This window comes from Saimiri boliviensis, chromosome 17 (genome assembly GCF_048565385.1).
Source record: "Saimiri boliviensis isolate mSaiBol1 chromosome 17, mSaiBol1.pri, whole genome shotgun sequence".
NCBI lineage: Eukaryota > Metazoa > Chordata > Mammalia > Primates > Cebidae > Saimiri > Saimiri boliviensis.
This window is the reverse complement of record NC_133465.1, coordinates 32,450,127-32,463,249: the sequence shown is the minus strand read 5'-3', so window position 1 is coordinate 32,463,249 and position 13,123 is coordinate 32,450,127. Positions and strand designations below refer to the sequence as shown.

The 13,123-nt window shown below is 45.8% G+C and overlaps 1 protein-coding gene across 3 annotated transcripts in view; it reads right to left on the bottom strand.

Annotated features, from left to right (window-relative positions):
• RABEP1 (rabaptin, RAB GTPase binding effector protein 1) overlaps window positions 1–11,918 on the bottom strand; it is a 133,656-nt gene extending 121,738 nt beyond the window's left edge. For 2 of the 3 annotated variants that reach the window (XM_039476336.2, XM_074388510.1), the window contains exon 1: window positions 11,675–11,918. In XM_039476336.2, the coding sequence (XP_039332270.1) occupies window positions 11,675–11,708 (34 nt within the window). In that variant the 5' untranslated portion in view covers window positions 11,709–11,918. Of the gene's footprint in view, window positions 1–11,185; window positions 11,306–11,674 lie in introns of all 3 variants that reach the window. The other variant, XM_074388509.1, reaches the window with a different exon arrangement.
• Window positions 11,919–13,123: the final 1,205 nt, after the last annotated feature.

Genomic DNA, 13,123 nt, shown 5'->3' with positions numbered 1-13,123 from the left:
GATAAAAACCTAGTGTATGGCCAGGCGCGGTGGCTCACGCCTGTAATCCCAGCACTTTGGGAGGCCAAGACGGGTGGATCACACGGTCAAGAGATCGAGACCATCCTGATCAACATGGTGAAACCCCATCTCTACTAAAAATACAAAAACTAGCTGGGCATGGTGGTGTACACCTGTAGTCCCAGCTACCTGGGAGGCTGAGGCAGGAGAACTGCTTGAACCCAGGAGATGGAGGTTGCATTGAGCCGAGATCACGCCATTGCACTCCAGCCTGGGTAATAAGAGCGAAACTCCATCTCAAAATAAAACAAAAACAAAAACAAAAACAAAACCTAGTGTATGATAAATGGAGGTATTTTAGAAATTAAGAGTTCTTAGGATTCAAAAGCAATCGTGGAGAGCAATTCTCTCCACAGAAAGCCAGGTAAGACATGAAAATTAAAGTCCATTACCTAATTCCAGGCTGCTCTGCGTTGGGATATCAGAATGACAAAGGCTATGGGTAAGTGCAGGGCTTTTATTTTTTCAGATTAAGTATGTCTGCTAGTGCAAAGGTTGGGAGATTTACCAAGTTATAATTTACAAACCAAACACATGAGTTATTGAATAAACATTAAGACAACTACCTATCTACTTAGAAAAGAAATAAAGGGTGCTCTGCGTCAGCCCTGGAAACGATAACTGTTCCTTGTCTACTAATCCTGTATTATTTAGGGCTTTCCTTTGTCTTAGTGGGTAATCTCCAGTTTAGTTAATAATTCTTTATATTAGGCCGGGCTCAGTAGCTCATCCCTGTAATCACAGCACTTTGGGAGGCCAAGGGGGATGGATCATGAGGTTAGGAGTTCGGGACCTGTCTGGCCAACACAGTGAAAACCCCTCTCAACTAAAAATACAAAAAATAAGCCAGGCGCGGTGGTGGGCTCCTGTAATCCCAGCTACTCAGGAGGCTGAGGCAGGAGGATTGCACGAATCTAGGAGGCAGAGGCTGCAGTGAGTTGAGATCACGCATTGCCTTCCAGCCCAGGCAACAGTGCAAGACTTCGTCTCAAAAAAAAAAAAAAATTCTTGTACCCCAAAACCCAAAATGCAATTAAAAAATAAAATTCTTTAAACTTCCCTAATTTAAACATAAATAAATTAGATGTATTCAACTACAAAACATAAAAAACAACTTCGGGGCTGTTTTTTTTTGAGACTGAATTTCGCTCTTGTTACCCAGGCTGGGGTGCAATGGCGCTATCTCGGCTCACCGCAACCTCCATCTCCTGGGTTCAAGCAATTCTCCTGCCTCAGCCTCCCGAGCAGCGTGCGCCACCATGCCCAGCTAACTTTTGTATTTTTAGTAGAGACGGGGTTTCACCATGTTGACCAGGATGGTCTCCATCTCTTGACCTCGTCATCCACCTGTCTCGGCCTCCCAAAGTGCTGGGATTATAGGCGTGAGCCCTTTTTTTTTTTTTTTTTGAGACAGAGTCTCACTCTATTGCCCAGACTGGAGTGCAATAGCGTGATCAAGGCTCACTGCAACTTCCGTCTCCCAGGTTCAAGCAATTCTTTTGCCCCAGTAGCTGGGATTACAGGCATGCACCACCATGCCTGGTTAATTTTTGGTATTTTTAGTAGAGACAGGGTTTCACCATGTTGGCCACGCTGGTGCCGAATTCTGACCTTGTGATCCACCCGCCTCACACTCCAAAGTGCTGGGATTACAGGCGTGCACCACTGCACCCAGCCAGGTTTTTTTTTCTTTATATAAACATGAGAGTTGGGGAGGTTTTCGTCAGCAAAATAAGAAACTCAGAAACCATAAATTTAAAAAAGGTCAGGTCTACATAAAAATTAAAGCTTTCCGGCTGGACGTGGTGGCTCAGGCCTGTAATCCCAGCACTTTGGGAGGCCGAAGTGGGCAAATCACTTGAAGTCAGGAGTTTCAAGACCAGCCTGGCCAATATGATGAAACCCCATCTTTAAAAAAGAAAAATTAAAGCTTTCTGCATAATAAAAAAAATTTAAAAAGAGGTAAATTACAAACTGTTAGACCAAAATGTGCAATACATACCAAAGGGCTAATATAATTTACAAAAAACTCCAAATTACTGAGAAAAAGACAACCCAATGGAAAAATGGGAAATGGATATAAATATTCACAAATCAAAGATGTGAAACAGCAACTCAAAGTACAAGAAAGAGAAGAATGAAAAGGACGAGAAGAGACAGAAGGAAGAGAGGAGGGAGAAGGGGAAGGAGGAAGAAGGGGAAGGAGGGAGAAAGGGAAGGAAGGAGGGAGGGGAAGGAGAAAGGAAGTGGGGAGGGAAGCAGTGGGGGAGACCTGGGGGAGGGAAAAAGAGGGGGAGGGAGAAACAGGGGAAGGAGAGAGAGGGGGAGGGAGAGAGAGAGGGAGGGAGGGAGGGGGAAGGAGGGAGGGAGGGGGAGACAGGAGGGAGGGAAAGAGGGGGGAAGGGAGAGAGGGGAAGGGAGAGTGGGGGAGGAAGAGGGGGAGGGAGAGAGGGGGAGGGAGAGGGGGAGGGAGAGAGGGGGAGGGAGAGAGGGGGAGGGAGAGAGGGGGAGGGAGAGGGGGGGAGGGAGAGAGGGGGGAGGGAGAGAGGGGGGAGGGAAAGAGGGGGGAGGGAGTGGGGTGAAGGAGGGGGGAGGGAGAAAGGGGCGCAGGAGAAAGGGGGGAGGGAGAAGGGAAGAGGGAGAAGGGGAGGGAGAAAGGGGGGAGGGAGAAAGGGGGGAGGGAGAAAGGGGGGAGGGAGAAAGGGGGGAGGGAGAAAGCGGGGAGGGAGAAAGCGGGGAGGGAGAAAGCGGGGAGGGAGAAAGCGGGGAGGGAGGAAAAGCAAGCAAGCCAAAAAAGAACAAACAATGAAAGAAAAAAAGAAAGCCAATAAACAAAAAAAAAAACCCATAATTAATATAATTCCTAACCAGGAAGTAAAAACTTAAAAGCCAAATGTCAACAAGGCACTGTGGCTCACTCCTGTAATCCCAGCACTGTGGGAGGCCAAGGTGGGTGGATCACTTGAGGCCAGGAGATCAAGAACAGCCTGGCAAACATGGTGAAACCCAGTCTCTACTAAAAACACAAAAAAGTATCCAGGCATGGTGGTACACACCTGTTATCCCAGCTACTCTAGGGGTTAAGGCATGAGAATCACCTGGGAAGCAGAGGTTACAGTAAGCAGAGATAATGCCACTGCACTCCAGCCTGGGCAACAGAGCAAGACTCTGTCTCAAAAAAATAAATAAAAGAAATGAAATAGGCCGGGCATGGTGGCTCATGCCTGTAAACCCAACACTTTGGGAGGCCAAGGTGGGTGGATTACCTGAGGTCAGGAGTTCGAGACCAGCCTGCCCAACATGGCAAAACCTTGTCTCTACTGAAAATACAACATTAGAGGCCGGGCACGGTGGCTCAAGCCTGTAATCCCAGCACCTTGGGAGGCCGAGGCGAGTGGATCACGAGGTCAAGAGATCAAGACCATCCTGGTCAACATGGTGAAACCCCGTCTCTACTAAAAATACAAAAAAAAAGAGGCCGGGTGCAGTGGCTCAAGCCTGTAATCCCAGCACTTTGGGAGGCCGAGGCGAGTGGATCACGAGGTCGAGAGATCAAGACCAACCTGGTCAACATGGTGAAACCCCGTCTCTACTAAAAATACAAAAACTTAGCTGGGCATGGTGGCGCGTGCCTGTAATCCCAGCTACTCAGGAGGCTGAGGCAGGAGAATTGCCTGAACCCAGGAGGCGGAGGTTGCGGTAAGCCAAGATCGCGCCATTGCACTCCAGCCTGGGTAACAAGAGCAAAACTCCGTCTCAAAAAAAAAAAAAAAAAAAAAAAAAAGATTATAAAAAAAAAAAAAAGAAAATACAACATTAGATGATCATGATGGCACATGCCTGTAATCCCAGCTATTTGGGAGGTTGAGGCAGGAGAATGGCTGGAACCCAGGAGGTAGAGGCTGCATTGAGCTGAGATGGTACAAATGCACTCTAGCTTGGGCAACAGAGCGAAACTCCATCAAGAAAGAGAAGAAAGGAAAAAAGGAAGGAAGGAACAGAGAAGGGAAAGGAAGAAAGGGAAAGAAAGAGAAAAAGAGAAAAAAATAGAGAAAAAGAAAAAAGAGAAAGAAAGAAAGAAGGAAAGAGAAGAAAGAAAGAAAGAGAAAAGAAAGAAGAAAAGAAAGAAAAAAGAAAAGAGAGAAGAGAAGAAAAGAGAGAAGAGAAGAAAAGAGAGAAGAGAAGAAAAGAAAGAGAAGAAAAGAAAGAGAAGAAAAGAAAGAGAAGAAAAGAAAGAGAAGAAAAGAAAGAGAAGAAAAGAAAGAGAAGAAAAGAAAGAGAAGAAAAGAAAGAGAAGAAAAGAAAGAGAAGAAAAGAAAGAGCGAGCAAGCCAGGCACAGTGGCTCACACCTGTATTCCCAGCTACTCAGGAGGCTGAGGAAGGAGAATCACCTGAACCCGGGAGACGGAGGTTGCATTGAGCCAAGATCACACCACTGCACTCCAGCCTGCATGACAGGAGAGAGACTCCATCAGAAAGAGAGAGAGAGAAGAGAGAGAGAGAGAGAGAGAGAGAGAGAGAGAGAGAGAGAGAGAGAGACAGAGACAGAGAGAGAGAGAGACAGAGAGACAGAGACAGAGACAGAGACAGAGAAGGAAAGGAAAAAGTAAAGGAAAATGAGAAAGAAAAGGAGAGAAGACAGGAAAAAAATAAGCTGGGCACAGGGTTCATGCCTGTAATCCCAGCACTTTGGGAAGCTGAGGTGGGTGGATCATGAGGTCAGGAGTTCGAGACCAGCCTGACCAACATGGTGAAACCTCATCTCTACTAAAAATACAAAAATTAGGCCAGGCGTGATGGCTCATGCCTGTAATCCAAGCACTTTGGAGGCCAAGGCGGGCGGATCACCTGAGGTCGGGAGTTCAAGACCAGCCTGACCAACACAGTGAAACCCGATCTTAAAAATAAAAAAAAAAAATACAAAAATTAGCCGGGCGTGGTGGCACATACCTGTAAGCCCAGCTACTCAAAAGCCTGAGGCAGGAGAATCGCTTGAACCCAAGAGGCAAAGGGTGCAGTGAGCCGAGACCTTACCACTGCATTCCAGCCTGGACAACAAAGCAATACTCCATCAAAAAAAAAAAAGAAAAGAAAAGAAAGAAAAAGAAAGAAAGAAAGACAAGAAAAGAAAGAGAGAAAGAGAGATATATACATGGAGCCACACATCATTGACTTGCTTAAAACCCTTCAATGGCTTCCTCTACAGCTCTAAGGAAAAAGACCCCTCAGGCCTGCCCATACCTCCTACTCTACCCAGGCACAGTGACCTTTCTTCAGTTATCTTACTCATTCTGCCTCCTCCAAAAATGGGACTCTTGCTCATCCATCAGATCTCAGCTCCAGGACTATTTCTTCAAAACCCTTTCCTGACCTCTGTAAATTCGTCAAATAAGTCAATTACAGTCACTCACAGCATGTGTCCATCTAGTTGCTCAGACCAAAAACCTTTGAGTAATTCTTAACTACTTACTTTATTTTGTATCCCACATTCAAACCATCAGCAAATCCTGTTAGCCATACTTTCAAAATATAACTTCCATGGATACATCCTGGCCCAAACTTCAACATCTTTTTTTCTGGATTCATTCCTCCCTACTACTTCACTGCCAATCCAGCAGCCAGAGTGAAACAGGGTCTTACTCTGTCACCTATGCAGGAGTGCAATAGCAAGATCATGGCTCACTGCAGTGCTGACCTCCCAGGCTTAGGTGATCCTCCCACCTCAGCCACCTGAGTAGCTGGGACTAGAGGCAGACACCATCACAACCGGCTAATTTTTTGTATTTTTTGTAGAGAAGGGGTTTTGCCATATTGTCCAGGCTAGTCTCAAACTCCTGGGCTCAAGCAAATTCACCCACCTAAGCCTCCCAAAGTGCTGAGACTACAGGTGTGAGACACTTCCAGAGTGGTTTTAGTTTTTGTTTTTGTTTTTAGACAATCTCTCTGTTGCCCAGGCTGGAGCACAGTGGCATAATCTCGGCTCACTGCAACCTCCACCTCCCGGGTTCAAGCAATTCTCCTGCCTTAGCCTCCCAAGTAGCTGGGATTACAGGCATGCGCCACCATGCCGACTGATTTTTGCATTTTTAGTAGAGACTGGGTTTTACCATGTTGGTCAGGCTGGTTTGGAACTCCCAACCTCAGGTGATCTGCCTGCCTCTACCTCCCAAAGTGCTGATATTACAGGTGTGAGCCACCAAGCCCAGCCCAGAGTGACTTTTTTAAAACCTAAGTCAGATCACATCGTTCCTCTGTTAAAGCTTTTCAATGGTTCCCCATAGTGAAAGGCAATCTTTGCAATGCTTCTAGGGCCCACCAAGATCTGCCTCCACCTCATTACCTCTCTGACCTCATATCCTACTACACTCTTCCCCCAGGCCCTGTAAAATCATTACAGCCACACTGACCTCCATGCCATTCCTCAAACATGCCAGACATGCTTCCCCCCTGAAGGCATATGCAAAAACAGATCCCTGTCTAGAACACCCATCCACCAGATATCCTCAAGGCCAACTCCTCTACTTCAAGTCTTTGCACAAATGTCATCTTCTCAACAAAGCTGCCTGACCAGCCTATTTAAAACCAGTCCAACACTGTTCCCTTTATCCTACTCTTTTTTCCACTGCACTTATCATCTAACAATGCATATCATTTGCTTATATTTGTTGTTTAATATCTGTTTCTCCCATACTAGGGCAGGGTTATTATCCACGTTGCCTACTGATATATTCCAAATACCTAGAATTGTGTCTGACAAATAGTATACATTCATATTAGTTGAATAAATAATTTTGTATTTGTCTGTAGGATTGTCTAATTAATGGCTGGATGATTCACTACCTAGGCATAAGGACTAGGTCTATTTTTATTCATCATTGCATTTCCTAGATCCTAGCATAGGATTCGGCATAGAATAGGCACACAAATACTTGTCAATTGAACAATAGCACTTTTTTTTTTTTTTTTTTTTTGAGATGGAGTCTCACTCTGTCACTCAGGCTGGAGTGCAGTGCAGTAGCACAATCTCGACTCACTGCAACTTCCACCTCCTGGGTTCAAGCGATTCTTCTGCCTCAGCCTCCCGAGTAGCTGGGACTGCAGGCACATACCACCACGCCCCGCTAATTTTTGTATTTTTAGTAGAGACAGAGTTTCACCATGTTGGCCAGGCTGGTCTTGAACTCCTGACCTTATGATCCACCCACCTCAGCCTCCCAAAGTGCTGGGATTAAAGGTATGAGCCACCACACCTGGCCAAACAATACCACTTTTTTTGATCAAAAGACACAAATTTAAAACAAATGACATCATCCAGAGCTTGTAAGATTACAGGGAAAATCCACCTGCCATATATTGTTGAAAACTATGTAAACTGATCCCTTCAAGGGTAAGCTAGCAACAGGTATTAAAATTTAAACCACTGAGAAATCATGCTCTTTCATTCACTAGTCTTACAGAAATAAAAGAGTACCTAAAAAAATATGCACAAGGACATCGATCATAACACTGCTTGTAACATAATTAAAAATTGGAAACAATCTACTTGGCCCCACAATAGAGAAATGCACAATAAATCATGCATGATACATGCATATGATGAGGTCGTCTTTTGGGGGGGGGAGACAAAAACGGGATTAAAAAAAAAAAAAAAAGAGATCATCTTTAACAAGAATAAGGAGGCCTTCAACACTGACCTGGAAAGTAGTCCATGATCTAGTACCTAAGCCAGATGGCCTGGATTTGAATCCTGCTCCCCACTTAGGAGCTGTGTAACACCAGGTATGTTGCTTTAACTTCTCTGTGCTTCAGTTTCCTCATCAATAAATTAGAAGCAAGTACTATTTCAATAGTATCCACCTCATTGCTATGAAGATTTCCTAAGATAATGCCTATAGTGTTTACAGAACATTACGTGGCCATAAGACTATGTATGAGTATATAATATAACTAATATTTCTTGAGTGAGATAGGGAAGTTGCAGACCTATGTATGCAAAGCAGATCTTTCAGGGGGAAAAGGTAGCATGTCTGTAACATGAAAGAGTCAGGAATCCAGCCTGGTCAACATGGCAAGAATAAAAAATAATGAAGTAGGCTGGGCGAAGTTGCTCATGCCTGTAATCCCAACAGTGGGAGGCCAAGATGGGAGAATTGCTTGAGCCCAGGACTTCAAGACCAGACTGGGCAACAAGGTGAGACGCTCTCTACAAAAGAAAAAGAAAAGAAAAGGTGGGCGCAGTGGCTCATGCCTGTAATCCTAGCACTTTGGGAGGCCAAGGTGGGTGGATCACCTGAGGTCAGGAGTTCAAGACCAGCCTGGGCATCATGGTGAAACCCCATCTTAATTTAAAAAAAAAAAAAAAAAAAAAAAAAAGGTTAAAAAAAAAAAGTAAAATCAGAGCAAATGCTTCAAAGATATAGCTGAACTTAGATTAAATTTTTTTGTTTTGTTTTTTGAGATGGAGTCTTGCCTTGTTGCCCAGACTAGAGTGCAATGACACATTACTGGCTCACTGCAACCTCCATCTCTCGAGTTCAAGCGATTCTTCTGCCTCTCAGCCTGAGGAGCTGGGATTACAGGCACCTGCCATCACACCCAGCTAAGTTTTGTATTTTTAGTAGAGATGGGGTTTCTCCAACTCCTAACCTAAGGTAATCTGCCCACCTGGGCCTCCCAACGTTCTGGGATTACAGGTGTGAGCCACCATGCCCGACCTAAAATAAATATTAAAATTTGAAAGTGTTCACATTTGGCCAGGCGTAGTTGGTCATGCATGTAATCCAAGCACTTTGGAGGCCAGGGCGGGCAGGTCACCTGAGGTCAGGAGTTCAAGACCAGCCTGACCAACATGGTGAAACTCCGTCTTAAAAAAAAAAAAAAAAAAAAAAAAGTGTTCACATTTTTGAATTCTCTTTTTTTTTAATCAAGATACCTTCGAAGCTACTGCAAAACATTTTTTAATTCTCAAGGGAAAACAGATCAATTGAACTTTCTATGACTATTAAAATTACCTGTATTCCAAGTAAACTAAGAAGCAGTATCAAATAACCAGAACTTTTAATTTACAAAATAATTAAAATGAAGTAATAAAATGACTACATTTCATTCCTTGAATTTATACACAAATCTTTTTTATCTTTTTGTTTTTGTTTTTTGTTTTTACAAATCTATTTTCTTAATCTACCATACGGCTATGAAAAACAGACAAGATACTTTAAAAAAAAAAAAGTCATAAAAGACAATCGCTTCTGCAATAGGGTAAAATGAGATAAAGTCAAGACTAAGCAGTTAGTTATCTTTCACCATCAGTTTGACACAAAAGAATTCTGGCGATTTTTTTTTTTTTTTTTAATCAGCACAACTAGGAAATTCAAGTGTGCCCAAAGCTAAAGTGGTCTACACGAGTTCAGCTAAAGATAAAAATTAAATCCCCAAAGGCCCGGCTCAGGGGCTCACATCTATAATCCTAGCACTGTGGGAGGCCTAAGCAGGTAGATCCCTTGAGTTCGGGAGTTTGAGACCAGCCTGGGCAACATGGCAAAACACCGTATCTACAAAAATACAAAAATCAGCCGGGCACTTGTAGTTACAGCTACACAGAAGGCTGAGGTGGGTGGACTTCTTTGACCCCAGGAGCTCCAGGCTACAGTAAGCCAAGATGGTGCCACTGCACTCCAGCCCGGGCAACAGAGTGAGATACTGCTTAAAAAAAAAAAAAAAAAATCCCCAGGATGAACTTCTAAGACACTGACACAGGCACTCAAATGTACCGAATTATCTCTATCCTACTGTTGAAAAAAAAAAATTAATTTAAAATAAAAATTGCAATATACGCAAACTAAATCTCATCCTAGAGTCACAAGATTTGAAATACAGGAAATAAACCGTAAATAAAATAGGAAGAACACAGATTTCCTAAAGCTAATTAGCCTCTTTCAAGTGCTTAGTCACTTCTGCCTATTTACAGGGAATTTTGATTCCAGACTGTCAGGTCACCTGAGCTGCCCAGACGTTTGTTTCCATGCAACTCAAGAAAACGCAGCAGCCAGCTATGCATACCTACCGCTCCTGATCAGAACCACAAGTTCTCTCTGTATCCTGCCTGGGTGCAGTAACAAAGTGGGTTTGTGGAAGAACAAAGTTTTCTTGCCTGACACCAAATGCAAAAGGTGATCATTAAAATGCAGCCTGAAAATATCCCAGTTTCCTCTGACAGCGGACCAAAAATGCTTCCCTTGCCTTCTACTAGAACAGAAGGAGTAAGCAGGTTCTTATAAAACAAGTGCTTACTGGACATCTCCCCTTAGGCAACTAACAACACCCAAAACTACAGGCTAACAGGCTTTGGAGCACACTTCCCAGAGAGCCGCCAGAACCTTAAAATCTGATAACATGGTTTCAAGTTCCCCAAAGGTGAGAATAAAGAGTAAGGGTTTCATGAAAGGTTATTTTGAGACAAGACAAGCAAAGGTAAGTTTTAAAGTACCTACTCCTTACCAAGCACCTTTTCCCAACATTCTACTCCATTCACACTTAAAGATGCTAAGCACACACGCTAATTATGAAAATAGACCAGAACGAACTTTCACAACCAGAGACAGTAGGATCTTGTTAAAGATCAAGCACATTATTTCCAAACATCAATTCTAGGTGGTAAAACCTGGAACGATGTAGTCAATCTGTGAAGCACAGTTTAGTCCAACTTCCCAGAAGGTCATGAAAGGCTCTGACAACCAACTTTGACAGGAATAAAATAGGAAGAACACAGATTTCCTATATTTAGGATGGGGCCCTTTTTTCCTTCCAAGAATATAAACACCATAAAATGACATATTTCTTCGACTTCGCTTTTTTTTTTTTTTTAGTTCCACAATCTTCAAGTAGTGCAAGTAGGCCTCAGCATTCTCAAATACTTCTCATTATTCCTAACACCTCCATAATAATACTATCATTTTATATACACATTCGTGTTGCTATTTTTAATAGATAAAATATAAAGGCATGAATTAACCTCTTGGTTAATTAGTGGGTGAGACTACTGAGGCTTAACGAAGATAAAAATTGAGCCCTAAGCTTGCTGGTTAAGAAACCAGGTCCTTTAGACTCCCAGGCCCCAACACTTACCATTAAGCCACACTGTCATTCAGGGAATGCTACTAAATCCAGTTACTGTACCCAACGGTCACATAAGAAGATGCAAAGAGCTCTACAGCAAGGACTGGGGCAGCCGGGAGGGCACACTACCTAAGCAAAGATTTTTTTTCCTTAACGAATATAGCACATGTTCCCGATTTCCATCCTCCCCCACCGGCAGAACCCACGTGCCGATCCCCCAGCTACCCAGAACCGCTCCCGGCCCACACTCCCCCACGCTACCCAGCAGCCTCCCCAAGCCCTTCCCTCCGTCCTCCCGCAAGCGCAGCACCGGCGCCTCCCGCCCCCTCCCCAGCGACGGTCCCCCTGGCGCGCCGCAGCCCGCGCGCTCCCGCCTCCGCCCGGCGGGGTCACCCCCGGGGCCTGCGCGCGCCCTTCCCGCCGCCCGCCCCGAGGTCCTCCCGCGACGCCGACGCCGGGCAGGCCGCGCCCGCCGCGCTGCCATGGTGGGCGCCTCACCGTCAGGCTGGGAAGCCGGGCCCGGCTGCGCCATGACCAGGCGGCCGGCCTCGAGGAGCGGGGATGGGCGGGGAAGCGGCGTCCCGGGCTCCCGCGGGCTCAGCTGGCGGAGGAGGCGTCGACCGAGCCGCCGCCGCCGCCGCCCAGGGAGGAACCGCTAAGGCTGGAGCCGCCGGCGCCGCCACAGCCGCGGGCAGAGACGGACCCGACCGCCGACCTCCGCCTCCTCATCCTGACAGCGGGAAATAAGCAGTGCGCAGGCGCGGGGGGATGGGGCGGCACGTGACGCTGTCCCGAGGGGAGGGGCGGGGCCTCGGGAGGCGGAGGGAGAGCCGCGGGAGGAAGGCTCCGAGCAGAGCTGGGCGCCTAACCCCGCGGCCCAGGGAGGCTGAGTACGGAGAGAAGCTGGAGTACAGGGGCAGGAGGAAAGGCCCGGCCTCTCGAAGGGGCCGGTCCCGGTTCTCCACCCTGGCACAGAGGAAAAAAGCTAAGAAGAAAGGAGGACAGATGGCACGGTCCAGTTCCAGCCTCTACCTCTTCAGCCGTGTGACCTTGGGACAGTCACTTCACCTCTTGGAACTTTTATCAATATAATGGCTAACAGAAGTTTAAATGAGGTAATAAAATATGACGAACTGTTTCCAACAGTACTGGTCCTGGACCCCAGGTCTTCTGATGCATAGACCAGTATGCCATCCATTAAGCAAATATGTTTGACTTTTCAGTGACGATAGATGCCGGGGATACGGCCAGGTACAGACCCTGCACTCATGGCAGGAGAGGAGAAATCATACAGAAAGTTTGGCCCTTCTACCTGGGCAGGAGAACACGCTCTGGGGCCCATACATTAGGAAATCGCCTCTGATCACCCCTCCCCATCTGGTTTTGGCACCTGAAGCACCCCATGCCAAGGAGGTAGTTCAAAGTTTTTTGTTGTTTTTTTTTTTTGAGACGGAGTCTCACTCTGCCACCCAGACTGGAGTGCAATGGTACGGTCTTGGCTCACTGCAACCTCCGCCTCCTGGGTTCAAGAGATTCTCCCGCCTCAGCCTCCTGAGTAGCTGGGATTACAGGCACCCCCCATCATGCCATCATGCCTGGATAATTTTTATATTTTTAGTAGAGACCGAGTTTTGCCATGTTAGCCAGGCTGATATGGAACTCTTTTTTTTTTTATATACTTTTTTTTTTTTTTTAAAGATGGGGTTTCACCATGATGGCCAGGCTGGTCTTGAACTCCTGACCTCAGATGATCCACCCACCTTGGCCTCCCAAAGTGCTAGGATTACAGGTGTGAGCCACCGTGCCCAGCCATTGGTCTGGAACTAGACCTCAGGTGACCCATCCACCTCGGCCTCCCAAAGTGCTGGGATTACAAATGTGCGCCACTGCACCTGGCCTAAAAATCTATTTTGAAATAAGATAGGAGCATCAGGAATTATGTACATT